This window comes from Geotrypetes seraphini, chromosome 8 (assembly GCF_902459505.1).
Source record: "Geotrypetes seraphini chromosome 8, aGeoSer1.1, whole genome shotgun sequence".
NCBI lineage: Eukaryota > Metazoa > Chordata > Amphibia > Gymnophiona > Dermophiidae > Geotrypetes > Geotrypetes seraphini.
The window spans coordinates 159,752,856-159,777,822 of record NC_047091.1 but is presented as its reverse complement, the minus strand read 5'-3'; the positions used below and the strand labels follow the sequence as shown (position 1 = coordinate 159,777,822).

The 24,967-nt window shown below is 45.6% G+C and overlaps 1 protein-coding gene across 9 annotated transcripts in view; it reads right to left on the bottom strand.

Annotated features, from left to right (window-relative positions):
* Positions 1-24,967, bottom strand: part of CUX2 (cut like homeobox 2) — a 552,659-nt gene that overhangs the window by 73,925 nt on the left and 453,767 nt on the right. For 8 of the 9 annotated variants that reach the window (XM_033955398.1, XM_033955397.1, XM_033955392.1 and 5 more), the window contains 5 exons: positions 15,501-15,605; positions 10,629-10,820; positions 9,879-9,937; positions 4,086-4,134; positions 3,895-3,994 (listed from right to left, as the gene is read on the bottom strand). In XM_033955398.1, the coding sequence (XP_033811289.1) occupies positions 3,895-3,994; positions 4,086-4,134; positions 9,879-9,937; positions 10,629-10,820; positions 15,501-15,605 (505 nt within the window). The remainder of the gene's footprint in view (positions 1-3,894; positions 3,995-4,085; positions 4,135-9,878; positions 9,938-10,628; positions 10,821-15,500; positions 15,606-24,967) is intronic. The other variant, XM_033955396.1, reaches the window with a different exon arrangement.

Here is a 24,967-nt window from a genome sequence, read left to right as displayed (position 1 = left end):
GTTTAGGTTTCTTCAGTAGGGTGTTATATGTGGGTTGGCCAACAGTCCTTACAAAAGTACCTCTAAGGTACAGCATGCACAACCACACACTGTTCTTGATGTCGCCATGCATCATTCCTGAATCTGCTGCAGGAGAAGTGTAGGAGTCTATTCCACTGGAAAAACTGCTCAGTGAAATCAAATGAAGCCGCAACCGCGTTCTTAAGTACGAGTCGTACTTAAGTCAGGCATCTTAACTCGGGAACTGGCTGTAGATAACTGCATAATCTCCTACCTTTCTGTTTGTTTCTTACGACATTGAACTGGGAGAATGGGGAAGGTAGGCAGTTTCTTGACTAGGATGGTTTGTTTGGTAGTATTGTACTTCTTTAGGTTACATGGTTCTGTAGCCAACCTTCATATGCTGAAGAATGGAAGGGATGGGGAGAGGAGATGAGGTTGGGGATCCTTTTGTATTTAATTGAACATCTTCAGTGTTTTCTTGGTTAAGAGTATCCTCTTATTTGTTCAATAAAAAATCGTTTAAACCTAAAAATAATAAGATTTTCCGAAACCCTACCTGCTGATATCAAAGCTACCAAATATTATGACAACATGTTTTACTTACGATTCCAGAAAACTGGAGAGAGGACACCAACTTCATGGGTAGTTCCCCTTGAGTAAAAGGAGACCAACAGGGGGAGCTAATGATCACACAACGGTTAGTTGCAGGGCTCACCAACAGGTGGCAGAATTCCTTATGTTAGCAAGGATTAGTGTGAGAAGGGGGTCACCACTCACCAGTAGAGATTATTAGCACATGATAACTGCAGGGAGTTGGATTACCAGATGTCTGAATTTACCAGGACATGTCCTCTTTTTAGAGGATCGTCCAGAGCTCGAGGCCGCATCTAGAGAGCATATGCGCATGCGCAGGTGAGATGCGTTCAATGTCATCGCATCACACCCTTGCATGCTTGGAGGTTTGGTGCCAAGTGTAGATAACTTTGGGCATATAATAGTGTTTGGAAAGGAGGATAAGAGGATTTTTAAGGATTTTGTTAAGACCCTAATGTAGTAGATGGATGGCGGTGGCTCCATTTTAGATAAAATATTGATCAGGTGGTACTATACCCTATCCTTGTTTGCAAAATTCCAGGGGGAACGTGTGGGGAAGTGTTGGAAAGGATGTGGATCTGAGGGAACATACTTGCACATGTGGTAGGAGTGTATGTTTCTCCGGGAAATTTGGGAATCTGTTTTCCATATGCTCGCCCAAATCCTGGGCCAGCGGCTCTGTGCTTCAGTCGAGATTACCTTTTTACATCTTTATCAGCCTAATTTGACTGAAGAGGACATTTGCTTCTCAAAGCTAATGTTGACGGCAGCCAGGCTGGTTGTTGCCTCAACCTGGAAGAGACCGGTACAACTGGATAGGCGGTTGGTCAAGCACAAGTTAGATGATTGGTCTATTTTGTATGGTACACCGACAAAAGCGTGCAATACATTGGTGTGCCGACAAATGCGCGCCGCTGGTTCTGCTGCTTTCACGCTTTACCATTAGCGTTCTGAGGGGGGTGGGGACCCCCCAGTACACTTAGAACTGGTCACGCTCCCATTTGGGAGAGGGGGTTGGGGGGGAACCCCCCCAGTACACTGAAAACTTCCATTCTCTCGCGGTACGGGAGTTTTCAGTGTAGTGACCCCTTCAGAACACTAACAGTAATGCGTAAAAGTGGCAGAACCGGCGGCACGCATTTGTCCTGCTTGCAGATGTCGGCGCACCATTGTCCAACGCGCTTTTGACATGCCATCATTTTGTACAGATTGACAACCCCAAAATATCATAAGATGGGGAGTTTTCTTCGGCCATGGAAAAATTATGAAACGTGGGGGAAAACTTTTGTTCCTTAATAGTATTTTAGAAGGAGAGGGAAGGAGATGGGTGGGGAGGGAGAGAGATGGGTGGGGAAGGGAGGGGGGACCTGTTGGGGATTTTGGTTATGGTCTTTTGCTTATCCGGACCAGTGCATTGAAGAAACAATGTGCATTGGTCCTTATTTATATATATATATATATATTATTGTTCTTATATTTGAAGTAATAAAACCTTTAAACAAAACTAACTTACACAGCATGTATTTGTAAGGAGACATACACAGGGATGGAGCATGGGGAATTCCCACTTATGCAGGTAACTTACAAAATATTGTAAATGTTAGGCACACCGATACCATATTACATTGCTAGTCTATAAAGAAATCTAGGCACCCAGGTTTCTATAATTTTATAAATGCAGGTGCCCAACTCACAGAACAGGCCCCTGTATGTCTCTTTTCCCACTTGATTTTATGTGCATCTGGCTGGCTGGCTTAAGTAGAACAGAGCAGTGGCATAGCCAGGGGAGACCTGGACCCCCTCAAATTGGTCTCAGATCCCCCAAAGTTGCAGCAACCATAGCAGAGACTGCCTGCAGTCTGCTATCCATTCTCAACTCTGTCCAGTATCACTCTCCCTTCTTTCGTGTCTCCCTCATCCCCACATGGGTCTATCTCTCTGCCCCCATCTCCCCCGTGGTCATCCACAGTCCTGGCAAGCAATCTGCACAGGCAGTGAAACAGACTTCTGTGACTGATCTTGCCAGGGCTTTTCCTCTGCTGCATCTACCCACAGGAAGTTACATAAAAGGAGGCGGGATGTGACAGAGGAAAGGCCAAGGCAGAATCAACTGCAGAAGTGTTTCACTGCCTGTTCTAGTTACCTGTCAGGACTCTGGGCAACAACGGGAGGGGGGAAGCATAGGAATATGCCAGACCTGCAAAAGAGAAAGGGGAGAGAACAGCAGATGATTTTTAATGCAGCGGCAGTGGTGGAAAGCAAAAAGAAAATGCATGGGCCCCTCAGTGCACCTGTCAGCCCCCACAAAAATTGACTGCTGGCTACTTAGACTTGGCAGGATTTGTCAAATGCTTGATACAGAGCACAGGAAATCTTCCCCTCACTGGGTTTGATTTATTCAGTGGCTTTTTCAATGTACGGCTGATGAAAAAATATGGACAAACCAAGTCCCATGTTTCAGGGATGTGCCTGAACTATATATGTACAAACATAAGAGCCAATTTTTTCAAAAATGGTTGAGGGTTCTAAACTCAACATGGATTACACCAAGAATTTGCTTAAACATCCACTGCCCCCACAGGGCTGGCACCTTCAGGAACCATCAGAATTTACCTTCACAGGGTGTTACAAGCCATTCCAGAGAAAGACTCCGGTCAGCTCTTCCTAGTGTTAACAGATGTTTGGGAAAACCCGGCCCTGTCCTATTTTTAGAGGACTGTCCGGGTGTCCGGACAGCTTTTCAAAACCTGGCAGTTTGTCTGAGTTTTGGAAGGCCCCCAAGCTTAGAGCTGGGTCTGGAGGATCTCTGAGCTTTTGCGCCTGCTCGGAGGCCCTCCAAATGCGGCCCAGACTTGGGAAAGAAGGGACAAGGTTGTGTGGGGGCGGGGCTGAAGGTAAAATGGGAAGGGGCTGGGGGCGGAGCCACATGTCCTCTCTTTTCTCATGAAGAAATCTGGTAACTCTAGCTCTTCCTCCCAGAGACCAGAAAGTGCTACAAAGGCATAAGGTTACCAGATTTTCCATTTGGAAAATCCAGACACCCTTAGACCCGCCCCCAGGACCACTCAGTTCCACCCATTCCTGCCCCAGCCCCGGCCCCCCCCCCCCCGACGCAATGTAGATGAAAACTTTTCAAAACCCGGACAAAATGCCGGGTTTTGAAAAGCTGTCCAAACCCCCGGACATGTCCGGGGAAATCCAGATATCTGGTAACCCTACAAAGGTATGCACCACCAAGGAAAGAGATGGCAAGCATCAAGGAACAATGGGGGAATGAAACGACCGTTGCAGACCTACCAGTGCGAGTTAGAAGGCTTGGCTTGTCCAAAAGATATTTCTGAGATGGAAAGTAATGCTCTTTCCCCATCAGCATATTAGCATCAGATTTTGCTGTGCTCTATGGGCAAAAAAAAAAAAATCAGAATATATGGTTAGTGCTTGCAGGCTTTAGTTAAACAGCAGACTCGTAGTTCGTTGTGCAGACTTGCCTGGGGGAGGCTGCAGTTTGCAGAGGCGGACTTCATTGCTTTCAGGATACTGTTTAAGAAAAACAAAAGAGAAGAAGCAACCGCTATTAGCATCGCCCACGCAATGTGAATGGCTAAAGCGATGGCCTCTACAGAAGCCTGGAAGAGGAACTGGGTCACTGCATGCATAAAATGAAAAGAAGCAAACCACACAAAAAAAACACAAAACAACAGAGCTCCAAGGGCACAGCCCCCTGCTTCCTCTTTTCAATAAATGACAGCACATTCTTTAGATTTTAAGGGTTAGGGGGGAAACGGACTGAGCAGCAGCTGAGTGAATAAGGGGAACCCCAAACCGGCCATTTCACTTTCTTTCGCTGGGGTTTTTTTGATGTCTTCCTGACATAGGGGCCTTTTCATGAATGTGCGCCGAAATCTGAGCCTAAAGTGTGTGTTAATTTTTATTATAACATTTCTATTCCGCACTATCGGTCAGTTTCTAGGCGGATTACAGATGTACATACATAGTTAACAAGACAACACAATACAATACATTTCTAAAATCACAGCATTCTGGCTCTAGTGACACTGATTATTACTCCTCGGTAGTTTGGTAAGGTTGTTCTAATGTGTTCTAACGCAAGATTTTAACCTGCACACTAAGCCTGGATTTAACACAGCACTTTCTATCCTTGGGATTAGCGAGCGGTACCTGTAAAAAGTGAATGCGGGAGGCCTTACTGCCTCCTATTTAAGAGGTGGTAAGTGCTCATGTGTTAACTTTGCCTTAGCCAGTTATTACATCCTAAAGCAAACACGCTTCCTGGTTAACACATTCATGCCCATTTTCTACCCAGGGCACACCTTTCCCCCCAAAAATAAAACAAAAAAGCTAACAAACCAGTTAATGCATACAAACAGGCAAAATACCACAAAACAAACTTAGGTGCTTTGAAAATGAGCCTCTGAAGTATTTTGTGGTAGTTTGTATCCCCACAAGTATGCATTAGGGCTTAATATCCTTCAGTAAAAGGGCCCCTTAGTAACCCATGTACCTCATGTCTTTTAGGGTCAGATTCTCAAAACTAAAATCTGCCTTTAACGTGCTCGCTAAACCAGTTCCAGCCGATTTAGCGAGCATGTACTTTAGAAGCGGCTTATCAAAACGGCTTAGCAAGGTCTTTTCCGAGTTTTCTAGCAGTCTCCAATACTGCCATGCAAATGTAGTACAACGAGGTCATTAATATTAAAATGATCACTCTGAGCAATTCTCGAACCTCGTTGTGCCACATTTGCGGCCAAAATTTACCGACAGGTCTGAGCTGTCGTTCCCTTACTTTCTGATTGGTGCCTAAGCGCTGATTGGCTCAGGCACCGACAGGAAAGTAAAGTTTGACAACTCAGACCCCCCCCCCATGCAAATGTATTATTTTATTTTTATGTTAGGTATTTACATACCACCTATCAAAGTTATCTAAGTGGTTTACAATCAGGTACTCAAGCATTTTTCCTATCTGACCAGGTGTGCTCACAATCTATCTAATAATGCACCTGGGCCAATAGAGGATTGAGTGACTTGCCCAGGATCACAAGGAGTAGTGCAGGATTTAAACCCACTACCTCAGGGTGCTGAAGTTGTAGCTCTAACCACACCACTCCATCCTTCCGGGGAGGGGCCCGAGACTCCAATTGGCCCAGGTTGTTTAAGGCCCCTCCTTAAGCGTCTGGGCCAATTAGAGCCTTAGGCTCCTCCCTTAAACAACGTAGGCCAATCAGAGCCTCAGGCCCCTCTCCGGTGCATCCCAGGATACACCGGGGAGGGGAAGGCCTGCCATTTTGAAGAGGCGGGCCTGCTGGCCAGAGGGAGTTGGCATCCCTCTGCTCAGCCTTCTAAGTAAGGTAACGGGGAGAGAGTGGGAGGTAGTTGGAGGCAAGGTGGGGATTGCTTTGTGGTGGGAGAGTGGATATCTCTCCCACTGCCGGGGGAGGGGGTGCATGCCTGCTGCTATAGGAGGGGCCTTAAACAACATTACATTACATTAGTGATTTCTATTCCGCCATTACCTTGCGGTTCAAGGCGGATTACATTATTACAGTTTACAGTATTACATATGATATATTAGGTCTTTTGGAGATACATAAGAAGTAGTCTGGAAATTTACTAAGATGGTAAGGATCAGGGAGTACTGCAGGTGGTGCTTGGGTCAAGTCTGGTTGTGTTAATTTAGTTTTTTGTATTTTTTTTGAATAGTAGGGTTTTTGTTTCTTTTTTGAAAGTTTTGAAGTCTGTGGTCGTGATTAGTAGGGCCAATCAGAGCCTCAGGCCCCTCCCCGGCCTATTCCAGGATGCACCAGGGAAGGGAAGGCCTGTCATTTTGAATATATGTAATATATCTTAGCAGTTAGTAATGAAGATATAAAGTAAGATGTTCTTTTTTTCACAATGATACTTGTCTTAATAATATGTATGTTTAATTGGAAACTGCTTGGTAACAGGTGGTATATAAATTTTTAAAATATAAATAAATAATAAACAATATTTTATATAGTTGTGATTTCAATTTCTAGAGACATTTTTTTTTCTTTAATTAAAGGAGAATGTTATCAATATGGATTACCATTAAGATAAGTTATTTTACTGTTAACCCCAGTTATTAGTAACAAAGTTTCATTGCATAAAATGGGACCTGTGCTAAAATACGTAGCATGATTTAGTGGCAAAATAACACCTTTTAACAGTAGCCCAGGTTGATTACATCCTCCTCCCCCACACACAGTGTGAAATTTCATTCTTTGGTAACCAGAGCTGGTATTGTGATGTCATAATGCCTCATTCCACCAATGCTTAAGAGCCAGCCTCATCAGTGATGTCACAATGGCTTGACTGCTCTATACTTTGGCTCACTTGTATTATATATAGCAATGATTTCAGGTCTAAAGACATTTATTTTTTCTTTAATTAAGGGGGAAGTTATCAACGTGAGCTACTGTTAAGAGATGTTATTTTACTATTAACCCCAGTTATTAGTAACTAGGTCTTATTGCATAAAATGGGACTTATGCTACATTAGCAAGAGTTAGTGGTAAAAAACCACGTTTTGAACATGAGCTCACATTGATTAACTACACCCTTTAATCAGCTAAAAATGACTTGACTGAAAATCCCCCTTATTTGCCCATTTAAAAGTATGGATTTAGGGCCTGATTTTCAAAATGGGGTCCAGATTGTAGGCAGCGGTAGGCATCCTATCGCCATCTAACAGCCCAATCGGGATGCACATTTTAAAAAAAAAAACAAATTTGATGTGGCAAATGATGCCTACAATGTAAGCATCGTTAACACATATATGGAGGTGCCTAGGCACACCTAAGGATGCCTAAGGCCGGCATAGGCGTGGCTTATGCTGAAAGTGGCCTTAGGCGTCCGTAGGCGTGTCTAGGCGCAAGTCAGAGTCCTTAAATGTAGGCTGGTAAAACACTGGCCTAAATTTAAGGCGTCTGTACAAAAATTAGACATGGTGATTTGACACACGGTAGACGCTTTGTCCCGAATCAAGCCCTTAATGACTTGTCTTTCCAAACCTAAGCTCAAAGCAAGTTACATACATGAAAGGTAGGTATTGCTTTGCTCTAGAGCAGTGTTTTTCAACCGCTGTTCCGCGGCACACTAGTGTGCCGCGAGATGTTGCCTGGTGTGCCGTACGGTCAGGGCCGCCATCAGGGCAGTACCACCAGTCTAGGGAGAGGGGCGGTCCGCCCCACGTGGACAGGAGAGAGCTGGACGGGGGACCCGTGGAGTTCAATACATCTCGAGCCGCGAGGCTCGTCTTCTGTTCCTGCCTGCCCTGCAGCTAACATATAGCCGATCGCAAGCGTTCCCCGATGTCAGCGCTGACGTTGGAGGGAGGGCTTAAGCAAAGCCTGCCCTCCGACGTCAGCGCTGACGTCGGAGAATACTTCCGTTCGGCTATTTGTGCGCGGCAGGGCAGGCAGGAAGCAGAAGACAAGCCTCGCGGCTTGAGCTTCGTTTTGCTGAGAAAGTTGCAAAGATGGGCTGGGAGGCAAACACGGAACACAAAAGGGGGGAGGGAGTGCGTTTTGGACACAAGGCATGAACTTGGGAGAGAGGAAGGGAGGGAAAGAGATGCTGAGGTGGGGGAGGGAATGCGTTTTTGGACACAGAAGAAATGGACTTGGGAGAGAGGAAGGGAGGGAAAGAGATGCTGAGGTGGGGGAGGGAATGCGTTTTTGGACACAGAAGAAATGGACTTGGGAGAGAGGAAGGGAGGGAAAGAGATGCTGAGGTGGGGGAGGGAATGCGTTTTTGAACACAGAAGGCATGGATTTTGGAGAGAGGAAGGGAGGGAAAGAGATGGTTGTGTACACGGGGAATAGAAGAAAGGAGAATTTTTGGTCATAGGGAGGGAGTGAGGTACAGATAGTGGCATACCAGGGTGGGGGGGGCGGTCTGCCCCACCCCGGGTTTACGACCCAAGGGGGTGCACAGCTGGCCACCCTCCAGTGTTGTCCCTAGGCCGGCAAACTGCGGCTCTTTAGCCACTTGAGTGCCACCGCCACCAACGGTGTTGTTGGCGGTGGCAGCATTATAAAATACTTTCTTTGTGTTTATTTGATTCCTATTCAAGAGAATTACTTTATATATAGTCAATATAGGCACAGAGTTAAATTTTTTAACATTTTCTAATGGTGGTGTGCCTCGTGATTTTTTTCATGAAACAAGTGTGCCTTTGCCCAAAAAAGGTTGAAAAACACTGCTCTAGAGGGTTAACAGTAATATTCTGTTAGTACCTGTTACTACCATTTATTATTTCTATAGCGCTGAAAGGTGTACGCAGCGCTGTACCTTTTAACATACAATAGACAGTTCCTGCTCAGAAGAGCTTACAATCTAATTTAGACAGGACCTGAGGAAAAGGCAGGGTTAAGTGACTGGTCCAAGGTCATAAAGAGTGTCAGTAGGAGAAACAGGATTTGACCCTTACCTTTCCTGACCCCTTAGCCTTCTACATTAACTAATAAGCTAGTCAGTTACAATGGACTTCTGTGGTGCTCATATTTTTACCTGGATTTGAAAGAGACCTTCCTGTGGGCATATTTGTCATGTAATTTCCCTTTGAAAATTGCCTTCAACATGTGCAAGTAAAAGTTCCCATGTATATTGCAAATGTGACCTATCCAAAAGCTGCCCCTTAAAACCGACAGAGCATCTTATTCTGGAAGAACAGAAAGTGCACTTATTCAAATGTGCTGAGGTCAATACATTGTTACACATAATGCATGACAGTCGAAGTACATTCCAAAGCCAAAATGCTATGCTATATTTATATCAGGCAATGACAATTACAGATACTATTTCCCTTTAAATGCTCCTCTGGTGAGGCAATCTTCCTGTGCTATATGAATCCTTGGTGAAGGCCAGCATTTCTAGGTTTTGTAAAGTGGCTTCAGGACAGAAATGAGAGATTAGAAATGAGAGGAAGCCCCCTGGGCCCTGATGGCAGGACAATACCGAGTACGCCTGAATATAACTTGCCTTAAGCTACAATGCTCACAGGCTCCACCAATGGGACTGTCAAATGTGCTGTCACATGGTTCCTAGGATGGCTTTCAGCCAGCCCATGCCATGTACCAAGAAAAGGCTTTATAGGGGAACAAGATTAAGCCGGTTCTTCAATTCAAATACTGGTCAGAAATGTCACAGACTCTCAGCTAGCATGAGGGAGACGAAAGATTACTTTAGTAACAAAATACCTATTTTTTTTTTTAAGTCATGAAAGATTGCATATACGGCACCTCAGCTCTGTTTTGATTTCTTCATAATCAGACTGCGCTTGTAACATTTCCTCCAGCTTCTAAAAAAAAAAAGAACAAAAAAGAGCGTGTTCAATTTTTTTTGATCTGTTCAGTATCCAAAATGGCTACTCGTGCACTGGGTACTGGCAAAATACACAGGCACTCCTGCACATCTTTACATTTATTTTACAAAAGGCTCCAGAATTAGCAGAGCCTTTTGAAAAAAAAAAAAAAAAATGTGCAAGACTTGTAAAATATGCTGTGAGGGATTTTCAAAAAGTTTCCACACTCTCATTATTATTATTTTTTTTTAACACTATTTATTAAATATCTCAAAAGCATATTACATCACTTTTTCACATAATCACCCTGTTGCCTGACTGACGTGTCACATGACATTCTACGACACGCCCTCTTTCCACTTCTCCCGCGAAAATATGAAAGTGTGGAAATTTTTTTGAAGAACCCTTGTATGTTAACCAAATGATGGTGGATTAGCTTTGGTTGCCACCCCTCTGTACAAGTTCTTCATGCCCATCCCAGTCTTGTACAACTGTTATTACACTGGAACCAAAAAGAGCAAGTGAAAATGGCTGGGATAACAAAAAAAAAAAAAAAAAGTTAAACCCGAGGTAAAAGGCTTGGCCAAGTCATGCCTTCTAAAGGATTGTAGGGAAGCCATTTTGAAAGCAGATGCTTACAGTTTTTCAAGCTTTATTACTGCACTTTATAGACATACAAAGCACCTACTAATATTGCCTCCGATTTCATAGTGAGCTGCCGCTCCAGCTCTGCGATCTGATTGGCCGAGGATTCTTCCAGCTCTTGCAGGGAGCTCTGGAGGTGCTGAACATTCTTCAAGAGTCGTAGGATTTCTCTGTCTTTTGCGGCCAAGGCTGCTTCAATTCTTGAACCAGAGCATAATGAATAAAGGCTTTGATCCTGCAAAAGAGAAGTTCGGCTCACCACACGAGAAAGCAATTTTGAAAGCCATTTACCAAATCAGAGCGGCCAATGTTTTCCTCTTTCCTTTTCTGTTTATAAATGGAGCTCCTGTCAGCATTCGGATGATGGGTATTGTAAACCACCCAGAAAGCGAAAAACATGTGCAGGGTCACAACACACGCCCTTTTGGCCATGCAGAAAAGATATGTGGCTGAGATTTTGGTCAGGGGGATAAGGCAGCAAATGGACTTGGCATTTTTAAAAATATACATTCTTTTTTTTTACCTCTGCTACCTGCAAAACACAGCGTGTATGAAGTACACAGATCTGATCTGTTTTTGCTTGAACACTGTGGTAGCTAATTTTCAAACAACCCAGTTTGAAAATCAGCTACAAAGTAAAGATACTCATGCGTTCTGCAATTACACAGCCTGGTCAAAAGAGGTCCCTGTTTGCGCCCTACAATTGCAATCATTTTGAAACCTATTTACCTAGCACCCAAGCTAATGAAAGATCAAGCCCCTCCCCCCCAAATCAGAACAAGATAACCCACTTCTACATATGAAATATGTTAGTCAAGTCTGGATGTATTTCAAATTAAATGACCAGTTTAAATTGAGTGGACACAATTCACATGGGTAGGGTTACCACATGGCTCCAGAAAAAAAGAGTACGGATTGAGACATCCGGGTTTTACTTCTATTGAAAGCAATGGAAGTAAGGAGGACATCTACTGAAACAATTGGAAGTAAAACCCGGATTTCTCAATCCGTTCTCCTTTTTCTGGAGCCATATGGTAACCCTACACACAGGCCCTGCGTTGTGCCTAGCTCTGCAGATGTGAGGGTCCAATTGCTAACAGCCTGGGTTAAGTTTCTCTTCCAAAGTCCCCTGGAAGATTGCTATTTGTGTGGGTGGCAGAGGGGAAATACAACGGACCTTCAAAAAATTTCCACATTTTTTATTTATTTTTTTAAACACTACTTATAAAATATCTCTAAAGCAAATTACATCACTTTTCCACACTTTTTCACCCTGTTTTGTGATACATCTTTCCCAGCGCCCTAACACACCCTCTTACCACTTCTGCCCCAAGCATTTCCTGTGAAAATATATGAAAATGCAGAAACCTTTTGAAGAAACCCTTGTAAAATAACATGAGCACTTTTAAGACTACCAGTGATAAGTGTTCTTTCACTCCTCTGACTTGAACATACCCCTGGGAATGCCTCTTTTTAACCCGACTACAAGTCTGCATGCTGTGGAAGCCCACGTATACTTTTAGATGGGGAGAAGAAAGCGATTTTCAGACTGGCAAATCCCTGACTTTCACGCCAGTTCTTAATGCCTGCAGGACAGCTACGCACTTGTGTTATCATGCACTAATGTAATTTTAATACACGTTTTAGCAGAGCTCTTAACATATAATTTACAAAAGGCTTTAGGTAATTTTAACATGCTTTCATAAATAAGGCTTTTAGTGTGTTTAAGATATTAATGAATAGGAACGCCAATTGTGGTCAGATGGATCACATGATGAAATGCCCTGTTTTGTTTGCTAAAACACCAAAAGGACAGTTCTATAAAGAGGCATCTACATTTAGGGACCTAGTGCGTGCCAAATTGAAGCCTATTCTGTAGACGAGGGCTTCTCAACTCAGTTCCCAGGCTACACTCAAGTCAGTTGGGTTTTCAGGATATCCACACCGACTATGTATGAGAGAGCTTCGCAAGCACTTCCTCCTTGGTATGCAAACTTATCTCATGCATATTCATATGGACATCCTGAAAACCTGACTGGCTGGGTGTGTCCCATGGACTGGATTGAGAAGCACCGCTATAGAGAAAAGTAGGTGCTTCTCAACTAGGGTAACTGTGTTTATACACGCACAGATGTTGTTAGGTGCAGTGAGGGAGGTTGGCACCTGGGGCATTGCCGCACCTGCAGCATCTGCCACCTGATGCTTGCGCCGGCCTCGGCTCCCTTCTGACGACATGTCCTGGTCCTGCAAATAGGAAGTGATGTGAGAAGGGAGCTGAGGCCAGCGCAAGCAGCAAGCGGAAGATGCTTCTCGCACCAGTGAATATTTAGAGGTACACAGGAGGTGGAGAGGAGAGGTGCCAGCTCCGGTGCCCCCCTAAAGATGGCGCCTGGGGTGGCCCGCTCCCCCCTTACTACGCCACTGGTTAGGCGCAAACACTTATGCCAGCCACAGAGTTGGTGCAAATGCCTGCAACCAGACTCGGGGATATGTGTGTAACTTTTAGGATTCTCTGTTGTGTGTGTAAGAGCGAGTCCTGCAAATGACGCACTCTCAGAAGATATATGTGTAATTATTGCATAGCATTTATGTGCATATAGATGACAATATGCTAATCAGTTATGCACATATTTGGCATCTAAATGTTGGCACCCACTTTAGAGAATTACCCTCCAGAAAGGGCAATTTAAAACCTAGGACAAAAGTTTGTGCAGCTGGTATGTGTGCAAATAATAGCAATTTTTAAAAGGGAAAATACAACTCTGCCCTGGAAATACCCGCTTAAAAAAATCATTTGAAAGAATGCAAAGAGTCGCTGCCGACATAAACATTTGTACATGTATTAGATATATTATATTAGGAATGGCTCTTTCCAAACATTTCCTCCTGATCTGTGTCGTGGCAGTAAACTGACATACCGGTAAGGCAGGGAAGGGAAGTTGCTAAACACCTAGCGAGGGAGGATGGGGGACGGTAGACACCAAATGGGGGGCAAAAAGGAGTGAGATGGGGCGTGGGACTAAGGAAGAGGAGAGATGCTGGACACCACCGGGGAGAGGAGTTTAAAGAAGGAGAGAGAGATGCTGGACACCACCGGGGAGAGGAGCTTAAAAAAGGAGAGAGAGATGCTGGACACCACCGGGGAGAGGAGTTTAAAGAAGGAGAGAGAGAGATACTGGACACCACCGGGGAGAGGAGTTTAAAGAAGGAGAGAGAGAGATGCTGGACACCACCGGGGAGAGTTTAAAGAAGGAGAGAGAGAGATGCTGGACACCACCGGGGAGAGGAGTTTAAAGAAGGAGAGAGAGAGAGATGCTGGACACCAACGGGGAGAGGAGTTTAAAGAAGGAGAGAGAGATGCTGAACACCACTGGGGAGAGGAGTTTAAAGAAGGAGAGAGAGATGCTGGACACCGGGGAGAGGAGTTTAAAGAAGGAGAGAGAGAGTTGCTGGCTACCACTGGGGAGAGGAGTTTAAAGAAGGAGAGAGAGATGCTGGCCACCACTGGGGAGAGGAGTTTAAAGAAGGAGAGAGAGATGCTGGCCACCACTGGGGAGAGGAGTTTAAAGAAGGAGAGAGAGAGATGCTGGACACCACCGGGGAGAGTTTAAAGAAGGAGAGGGAGATGCTGGACACCACTGGGGAGAGGAGTTTAAAGAAGGAGAGAGAGATGCTGGACACCACTGGGGAGAGGAGTTTAAAGAAGGAGAGATGCTGTATACCATGGTGGAAGGTTGAATTGGAAAGGATAGAGATGCTAGCACCATAGCAGGGGAGAAGGGAGGTAGGAAAAAGGAGATGCTAGATGTAAAAGTTGGGGGGAGAGCTTTGAGCTACCCTAGGTTTTGGGGGGGTACATATCCAAAGGCAGGGTAGGGGTTGGCAACCTGCGGCTCTTCTTGTATGTAGCTGTAGCTCTCCAAGCCCCGACCCTTTAATCTCCCTCTCAACCCCACAAACCTCCCCCCTGGCCTAACGAGGTACCTGGTGGTCCAGCGGGGGTCTTTGTAACTCCTGCTTCCTCGCGGCTGCCTTCTAAAATAGCTACTGTGACCTCTTGCAGCTGCTTGCGGCGTTTCCTGTAGTATCGTGAGCTGCTACGAGAGGTTGCGGCTGCCATTTTAGAAGGCTGCTGTGAGGAAGCTGCGCTCCTGCCACAAAGACTTCCAATGAACCACCAGGTACCTTGGAAAGGCTCATGGGGGGGATTGTGGGGTTAGGAGGGAGATTAAAGAGTAGGGCCTGGAGAGGGGAGAGAACCTTGGCTATGGGTTGGGAGGAGGGGGAGAGGGAGGGATGAGAGGTGCAGAGACCTGCAAGGGGTTGGAGGGGAGAGAAGCTACACCTTGTGGCTCTTTATACATTTTGGGTTAAACATTTTGGATAAATTGGCCCTTTGTTGTAAAAAGGTTGCCGGGCCCCGACCTATATCAGATACTCTTGAGCCGGGCCCTGTCTGTGGATGAGATTGGAGCCAGACTGGCACTTGCACATTTACTTTTGCAATTTTAAAGTACGTGCACAAGTTTACATGGGAAAAATAGCCACACAAAAAAAGTAAGTGCAATTATGTGTATATACTTTTTCCAAGTTGATTTTCAAAAGAAAATCTTTCCTCTTGAAAACTGGCTTAAAGTCTGCAAGAATCTCTTCGCAAAATTTGAAAATAGCCTTCTGATCAAGTGTCTTTGTGTCTCCTGAAAAAGGCTCTTGATTAAAAATGGATTCTCGTCCCAGTATCAAGGGGTTAATTAAGAAAAACAAAAAAACAAAACACTTCTTCAAGAAGAAAGCCTGGGAAGAAATTCCCCTGATCGGTTCGATACCTGCACACATGCCAGCGACATCTTTTGGTGAACTACAGCTAGCTCCAGAAAGTCAGATAATGTATTCTCACAGGACTTCCAATTCTTACCCCACTGGGGCCTTGTGAAGAGCAACAGGCCAGCTTAATGGAACTATTTACAGTTGCTAGCTGCTCTCGGAGACTCTCAACCTCCCTTTGGGCAGCTTCAGCTCTCTGTGAAATACACACACAGACACACACACATATATATCTCAGTATAATTCTGTATTTTACCAGCACAGATAACAATTTTTCTCCCTGGACAAGCAGGATGAGTCAGTCACACGTTGGTGACATCATCTGACGCTCCCAATTTGGATTCGCTCTTCCAGAGCTCAGAGTAAGGCTTTTGGAAAAGCCTCCTCTGAGCATTTTACCAGCACAGATAACAAATTTTCCTCGTGTTAAAATGTCCCTCTTTTGTTATGATATTCACTACTCTGAGGACAGTAATTAAACTGTATCTATGGTGCACTCAAAGTACAGGCCCTTTTCACTTACAATAGAAAGGAAACTCCTGGTTTTGCTCTGAATTTTACTGTGGGAAGAAGCACTTGCAGTGGCTCTGTGCAGACCAGTTTGGAGGTGGTCCCACCTCCCCACCACACATGATTTGGCATCTCCCTCTCAATCCCCCCCATCTACCTAAAAATTTGTCACCAGCAGTAGCAGCGATTGACCCTAACCCTAACCCTGAGGAAACTGGAAGTGGTATCAGAGAACACAAGAAGAAAAGTGTTGTCATACTGGGACAGACCGAAGACTCAGCAAGCCCAGTGTTCTATTTTCAACAGTGGTCAATCCAGGTCACAAGTGCCTTGCAAGATCCCAAAAGCATAAAACATAATTTTATGCCACTAATCTTAGAAATAAACAGTGGAACATGCTGTGAACAGCTGCCAGTGACACCTAAAGATGGAAAGAGAGAAATTTTAAGGTACACGTGGGATTGAGAGAGCTGGAGATGACAACTGTGCAGGCAGGGGGTGGAGGGGGGAGGAAGAGGGAGAGATGCCTCTGGGTGTAGGAAAATAGCAGCAGTGGCTAAAAATCCAGGGGGGGGTGTCCTCTTGCCCCCTTCTCTCTAAGCCAATGGGGGCCCCTAAGAGTATGGAGCCTTGTGTAGTAACCCCTGCTTAAGGCTGGCTCTGGGAATAAGCTAAAATAAAAACTGGGAGCAGTGGCAGCTGAAAGCACACACCAAAGTATTAAAAAAACCACACTGCTGACAAGTATTGGAGGGAGCGGCCACAATCATTCAAACAAAAGTTAAATCATTAAAAAAAAAAAAAAATTGTGGAGAAAACCAAACCTCCATACAGTGGTTCCTGGGCCTCAATTTATTAATTATTTTTTATGATTTAACTTTTGTTTGAATGATTGTGGCCGCTCCCTCCAATACTTGTCAGCAGTGTGGTTTTTTTTGGTGTGTGCTTTCTGGGAATAAGAACCCACCCAGATTATCATCGGCTTTCTGTCTGTCTTTTTCATGTTATTGGGATTTATTAACCAACTTTATGAAGTAGGGTTACCAGGGTAACCCTCTTTTTAGAGAGCACGTCCGGATGGCTTTTCAAAACCCGGCACTTTGTCCGGGCTATGAAAAGCAGATCGATTCAGGAGGAGCATCCACGAATGTGCGGATGTCCTCCCCGACCAAAACGAGCAGGTCAGGGGTGAGACTGGGTGTGGTAACGGAGCAGGGATAAGTAGAACTGGGCGATCCTGGGGGCAAGTCTTTATAAAGATGTTTGCCCCGAACTTAATCTTGATCCCTCGAAACACCTGCACAACATAAGGGGAATTCTATAACTGGGCACACGCACTTAGGGCTGGATTCAGTAAACAGTGGTGGCAGGAGCGTAGAAAGGGAGTCGGTGCCGGCACTCTCCTCCTCTTCACCCCCCTCTTCCATTTGCTGCTCACGCTGGTCTTGGCTCCCCTTCTGACGTCACTTCCTGGTTGCGGGACCAGGATGTGATGTACGAGGCTGTCTCGAGCAGCAGGTGGAAGATGCTGCTCGCGTTGGCAAACAGAGGTATGCGGGGGAGGGGGGTGACGCTTAAACGGTAGTGAAAAGAATGTGTGTGGGGTGCATGGCACCAATCTCCCTCGCTACTTCACTGGGTGCTATTCTAAAAAGAGGGCTCTTGGATGAGTGCCATTTATAGAATAGCGTCTAGCAGAGACCTACACCAAATGAAACTACACATATTCGCGGTTCCGACATTCATGGTTTCGCTTATTCGTGATTTTTTCCCCCCCCAGCCTCCCCCTCCCCTGAGAATTGAAAAAAAGCCAGCCAAGGTACTTGGATCGGGGTAAGGAGAGAGGCGATCGGAGGCGGAGGGGGGCCTCATCACAATAACAGACCGGTTCATCTTTGCGGCGATGTGAGAGAAATGAAGAGCACCGAGGAGCCGGACCCTGGAGAGAGTGGTCGGGGCCCACACAGACCTAAACACATGCACGCAAGCAGGCTCCAGCCGTTCCCCGCCCTTTCCCAACACAGGCCGCCCGACCCAGGTCCTATGCACTCAGAGAGGAACGATCTCCGCTCTCAGCGTCCTATAACCCCGGCTATCACCCCCCCCTACTACCTGCATCCTCCCGCTGCCGCCTCTTCGCTCTCCCGGCCCAACACTGAAGCGGGGAAAGAGGAGACCGAAACACCCACACTGGCCCCCTGCAAACATGCAACACACACGGAGAGAGGCGATCGGAGGCGGAGACCACCAGGTAAGGTCTGGGGGTGGGTCAGAGTCGGCACAAATTTATTTGCGATTTTCCACACTTCGCGGTCCGGCTCTGCCCCTAACCCCTGCGAATACTGCGGGAGAAGCGTAAACTAAGCTAAAACTTGGATATGTAGACCGGGTCATCACCAGAAAAGGAGCTCGACTCGGTTAACAATAATTAAAAATACATGGAAAATAAAAGAAAGAAAAAGAGGGATCACAAGTCAGAGAAAACGAATAGGAATGATTTCCACAACGGTTCGCAAACCAAATTGTTTTTAAAGTTTTTCAAAATGATTGGAAGGGGCCTGGACCCCTTAAAGTTAAGTGGCAAACCATTCCGTAATTCTGTCGAAAAGAAAAAAAAAAAAAAAACTGGCTGATTTTCCAGACAGCTTTTAGTCCTTTGAATCTTTGAGGACTTCTGACGAGATGAGATCTATGAGCATTCCAAGACAGAGGAACAAGAGGAACCCAAGAAGTCAAACAGGATCTTGAAAGCAATGCAGACACGTCTGAAATGGATCCTGCGGTGAACAGGAAGCCAATGCAGCTTTGTGAACAGTGGGGACCATATGGTCAAACTAACTTTTCCCGAAGATCAATTTAGCGGCGGTATTCTGCTGAAAAATCCTGGAACACAAGTTGGGCGCAGATCCCTGGAACTCTGTAACACCGCACACATCTTTTTGAGAACACCCCTGACCACGTTCCTTTTTGTGATGCACACTACGGGATTTGGGTGCCCAGGTTTATAGAGTAGCGCACAGACAGATGCCCAAGCAACCACTAATTGGTGCCAAGTAAAATCAATAATTTATTGTCAGCATCCAATTATTGATGAGAATTGGCTCATTAATCAATTAGGATGCACATGCATCTGCCCTTTATAGAATCCAGGGGTTAGTGGGATAAGCACAAATTCTGCATATGGCATCCTATATTGCACATAGACAACTTGCATGCAACTTGATTGTTTAATAAATCAATTGTGCCAATAATTGGCAATTAACTAATCATTGTTGCTAATTGGCAGTTACTTGCACAACTTTGTAGACACATTCTTTAAAGATACCGGGACAGACCGAAGGTCCATCGAGCCCAGTATCCTGTTTCCAACAGTGGCCAACCCAGGTCCCAAGTACCTGGCAGAAACCCAAAGAGCAGCAACATTCTAAAGCTGAGACTGTGATGTCATAATGCCTCATTCCACCAATACCTCAGTGATGTCACAAAGGCTTGATTGTCCTATACTTGGCTCGCATGAAAACATAAGAAATGTCATATTGGGACAGGCCGAAGGTCCATCAAGCCCAGTATCCTGTTTCCAAGATCCCAATTTTATGCTGCTTATCCTAGGAATCAGCAGTGGATTTCCCCAAGCCATCTCAATAATGGCCTATGGACTTCTCTTTTAGGAAATTATCCAAACCTTTTTTAAACCCTGCTAAGCCAAATGATTTCACCACATTCTCCGGCCACCAATTCCAGAGTTTAATTACACGTTGTGTAAAGTAATATTTTCTCCTGTTTGTTTTAAATCTACCGCTTAATAGCTTCATCGCAGGGCCCCTAGTCCTAGTATTTTTGGAATGAGTGAACAAGCGTTTCACATCTACGCTTTCCAGTACGCAAATCTCACAATGGGTAGTGGCCAGGGGGTAGATCCTGGGTGGAGCGTGGGTGCTCATAAAAGTTAGATGCAGTGTTATAGAATATGCCCAATCTGCGAACAGCTTAGGCAAAAGGTATTTAGGCCTCTTTTTTCTTGGCCTAAGTGGGTGGGCCTAAATGTTTTACTGCATATGGACACTAAGTGCGATTCTACATATAGCATGTGCCTTTTATAAAATTGCGCTAAGTGCCATTCTGATCAGCGCCAGTTTTTAGGCATCATATACAGAATTTGGGGGTTAGTGGGTAAGTGCACACTTAGACGTGCAAGTGACAGCAAAGTGCTAATCTGTAAGGGCGAATGTAAGTGGCATAGTATGTAAATTTAAGCCACCAATCCCATTTTCCTCCGGGCCTACCTTGAATATCCCTCGTGGTCTAGGGTACCCACAAGCAGCAGCAGTGCTCACTTACTCCTGCTCATCGTGACTCCGGTAAGTACTACAAGACTGCCACTAGAGGTCGTGGCAGCCATCTTTAGGTTGGAACTGTGATGGGCAGGAGGAAGAAGGCACTGCTCCTGTCCGCAAGACCCCCTAGATCACCAGTGATATCCACCCCGGATGCCTCTCGCCCTCATTACACCACTGATCATTGGCCACCAAATGGAGTAAGTTTAGTTTGGACAGCACCTTGGAACAGAAGGCATGCAAAGACAAAGCAGATCTAATCTGTTAAGCATTGTGGCTAAATTATGAGATGCCTGATGAAAATCCAGTCATTGTACTCTTTCCAACCCAAAAGAATATTGGAAAGAAATTAAAAAATAAGGGGCCAGGGATGTCTGTCTGATAGGGAGAAAATAGCGGCCATATATTTAATGGAACATAAGAACATAAGAAATGCCTTCATCGGATCAGACCGAAGTCCATCTTGTCCGACGATCCGCGCACGCGGTGGCCCATTTAAGTACACCTTTTGGGAGACCCGGATTTCCCGTATCCCTCAATATGGTTTTCAAGAAGATGTGCATCCAACTTGCGCTTGAAACCCAGAACAGTAGTCTCCGCCACAACCTCCTCCGGGAGAGCATTCCAAGCTCCAACCACTCGCTGTGAGAAACAGAACCAATGGCCAGAACCAATTGCCAACAGAATGAGGCCAAATTTGGTGTGTGGGTAAAAAAAAAAAAAAAAGGGTATGATCAAAATGAAGGCTCCAGAGAAACAGAATTACCCCCAAATGGCCCACTATATTTCTATGGGCGAGGCAGTTCCAGCATCTTACATTTTGAAAGCATTGGTCAATGGACACCAGAAGTATAGCCAGGTTCCGATGTCGGGGAGCAGACCTTTTGCAAAACAGGCACCTGTGTGAAGCTAAAGGACTGATCTGCATAGGTGACATTTTATTCAAAATCTGTTTGGGAGAGCGGCTGCTCCCTTTGTGTCCCACTTAGCTATGCCTCTGATGGACACCTAGAATTAGGAAACTGCTCTTTTTCAAATTATAGTACCTCTTCTCTATACTTCTGGCCATAAATACACACAGAACCAAAGTGCACGTGCGCGCACGTACGCAAACACACACACACACAAGAGGGCTGTTGGCCAATTAGTAACTTTAATCATGATTAATTTCACAATAAAAATTTTTAATCTTGAGTTAATTGGTTCAGCACTGCATCAGCAATGAGAAAGTATGGGGGCAGGGCCGGAGCACGGACAGAGCTAGGGTTGCTGGCAGTAGAGAATGACACAGTGACAGAATTCATCACCATCACCATCCCCACGGATAACCGCAGGGAACCATCCTCATGTCATTCTTTAAGGAGAGAGGGGAGAATCGGAGTACGAATGGGCACAGCCACTGACCCTCAAGCCCTGCATTGAAGAATGCTGGTGTAGAAGGACCGAGATTGAGATGGACACTAGAGAATGACGCTCTTTAGTATCCAGAGCAAATATTATGATGTCATAATGTCTCATTCCACCAATGCCTAAGCGCCAACCTCATCAGTGATGTCTCAATGGCTTCATTATCCTATACTTGGCTCAAATAAGAATCGGAGTACGAATGGGCACAGCCACTGACCCTCAAGCCCTGCATTGAAGAATGCCGGTGTAGAAGGACTGAGGGTGAGACTGAAACGAAAGAATGACACGGGATGGGAACAGTGATAAATTATGTTACTGTGTTATTCTCTAGCTGGCACCCCCTTCAGCTACGCACCAGTGCTTCTTCTGGCCCACCATTCCTGCTGCAGTTGCCTTCCTCCCACCACCCCCAGTTTTCTGTGGGTCCAACATTGCTTCTGTGCCCACTTCTTAGATTATGAGCCCACTAGAGAGAGAGAAAATGCCTGCATATAATGTGTACAGTGCTGCGTATATCTAATAGCACTTCAAAAATGAATAAGAATATAGTATATAGGATTATGCTCTGCCTTCTCTTCCCTTCCCCTGCACCCAAAGTTCCTACCTTGCAGTACACGGTTGTTCCTGCTTTTCTCCCTCAGCTCCCACAGCCTTCCTGAAGCTGCATCTTAGCTCTTAAGGGACAGGAAGTTGCATCAGAGAAGGTGGGAAGCAGCTGCAGGAAGACTATAGGAACCAGTGGAGGAAAGCAGGTACATATGAACATATATATAGCCATACTGGGTCAGACCAATGGTCCATCTAGCACAGTATCCACAGTGGCCAAGCCAGGTCACAAGTACCTGGCAAAAACCCAAATAGCAGCAACATTCCATGCTACCGATTCCCATGTCCAAACCTTTTTTTCTTTTAAAACCAGCTATGTTAACCGCTGTTCCCATATCCTCCGGCAACAGCTGTATGTCGCAATGTTGAAGCTGTGGGAGCTGGGGAGGAGAAGGGAAGGCAGAGAGTAGCTTGACACAGTTAATGCGATTAAAATTTTGAATTGCCAAAATGTTCACGCACAGATTATGTAGAAACAAAATAGACACAACACTTACACACATACAAATGATCTAGCAATGAGGCATGCCGTGCATGCTTTCCCCACCAACTGCTCCCTCATTCCCATCAAGCTTGCTATCAGTGATTACAATGTATATTTCCTTTTCTTTGTTATCATTTTCACTGGTAAACCAAGTGACTAAATTGTATAGATTTCTTTAATTGCTGCAATGTATAGTGATGGTGAGTGGTGATTAAACCATGTAAGCTGCTACTGGCTGTTATGTGAATGGTCTCCCTAGTGGTGGAGAAGCACTACAACACCTGTTGTCTTGATTACACTTAAAATGAAAACTATCAACAGTGACATCTAGTGGTTAGATATATTATCACACTTGAATGAATTATTATTCTTTCCAAACCAACAGAATATTTGGATACCACTTCATTCAGTGGATAAGTAGCATAATGGTTAGTGCATTGAGCTGAGAATCTGGGGTTTGATTCCCACTGCAACTCCTTGTGACCCTGGGCAAATCACTTAACCCTCCATTGCCCCGGGTACAAAACTTAGGCCCTCTATTACTAAGCCACGGTGCCCAGGGCGCTAAATGTTCTGATGTTCATAGGAATTCTATGAGTGTTGGAGCAGCATCGGAACGTTTAATACTCTGGGCCGAGGTAAAACCTCTACCACGGCTTAGTAAAAAGGGGGAGAGGGTGTTTGATTGTGAGCCCACTAGGGACAGAAGTACCACCTGCATATAATATATGTAAACCACTTTGATTGTACCCACAGAAAGGTGGCATCAGTGGTGTAGTAAGAAGAGGTGGGGCGGTCCGCCCCATGCACTGTCCTCCTCGGGGCACCGGCACCCCTCCTCCTCTCTGCCCCCACCTTCCCATTCCTTCCCCTGCCCCTTCCCTTTCCCCATACCTTTTAAACTTTGGCATGAGCAGCCACCAACTTGCTGCCTGCATCGGCTTTGGCGCTCTCACTGACGTCACTTCTGGGACCCGCGCCTAGGAAGTGATGTCAGAGAGAGCGCTGAAGCTGACGCGGGAAGTTGGCGGCTGCTCATGCCAAAATTTAAAAGGTACTGGGAAAGGGCGCGTAAGCGGCCCGGGGGGGGGGGGGAGGGGGTCGGGGAAGAGAGCGGGAGAGGGGCGTCACGCATCCTCGCTACACCACTGGTTAGCATATCAAATCCATGACCCTTTCAAGCCCTTTTCCTTCTAGGTCAGAGAGAAACATAGGCTCAGATTCACTAAAGACAGCGACTCAATCGCTGTTGGCTGATTCCTGGCCGATTTAAAAACAGCGATTGAGTCACTATCTTTATTGCCTACTGTCGGGGCTTCTCCTGGCTTTTTTTTTTTTTATGGGACAAATATTTTGCGTGTATTACACACGCAAAATATCAGCCCAATAAAAAATTAAAAAGCCCCCCTCCTCCTGATAAAGTTCCCCCTCCCCCCCCAAAAAAGCATCCCGCCGCCGCCCGCCATTTCAAAATTAGGACAGGAGAGATTCCCACTGTCTCCTACCATTGGGCCGACTCCTGACTCCCCTCCCCACCAAAAAACAAATGGCAGGAGGGATGCTGACACTCTCCTGCCACCGGAAGCCCCCTCTCCGTTACCCTCCCCCCTTGCCAGTACCTGTAAAAGTTGGGAGCAGTAGGGGTGCTCAGCCTCTCCTGCTTCCAATTTTTACAGGTACCGGCAAGGGGGGAAGGGAATGGGGAGGAGGTGTCCAGTGGCAGGAGGGAATCGGCATCCCTCCTGCTATTTGATTTTTGGTGGTGGTGGGGAGTCAGGAGTTGGCCCGATGGCAGGAGAGAATGGGAATCTCTCCTGCCATAATTTTGAAGTGGAGGGCGGCGGCGGGGGGCATTTTTTTTGGTTCTGGGAGGGAGGGGGGAGGGGACATTTTATCAGAGGGGGGGGGTAATCGGGGGCTAATATTTTGTGTGTGTAATAAACACAAAATATCAGTGCCATTAAAAGAAAAAAAAAACCCAGGCAGACCTGTTGGTAACACAGTTACTCTTTCACAAAAAACAGATGTGTAATGTCTGGTGGCCAGCGTTTCCCAAGTCTGTTGCCTCAGGGTTCTTGTTTGATTCTGGTTCTAGTTCGATCGGATACATTACACCCTGAGGCAGCAGACTTGGGAAACACTGGCCACCGTTGGTGTACTGATCAAACAGAAGATAAGTGGAAAGATAATTTTTTTGCCAGTGAGGTTAATGCCTAA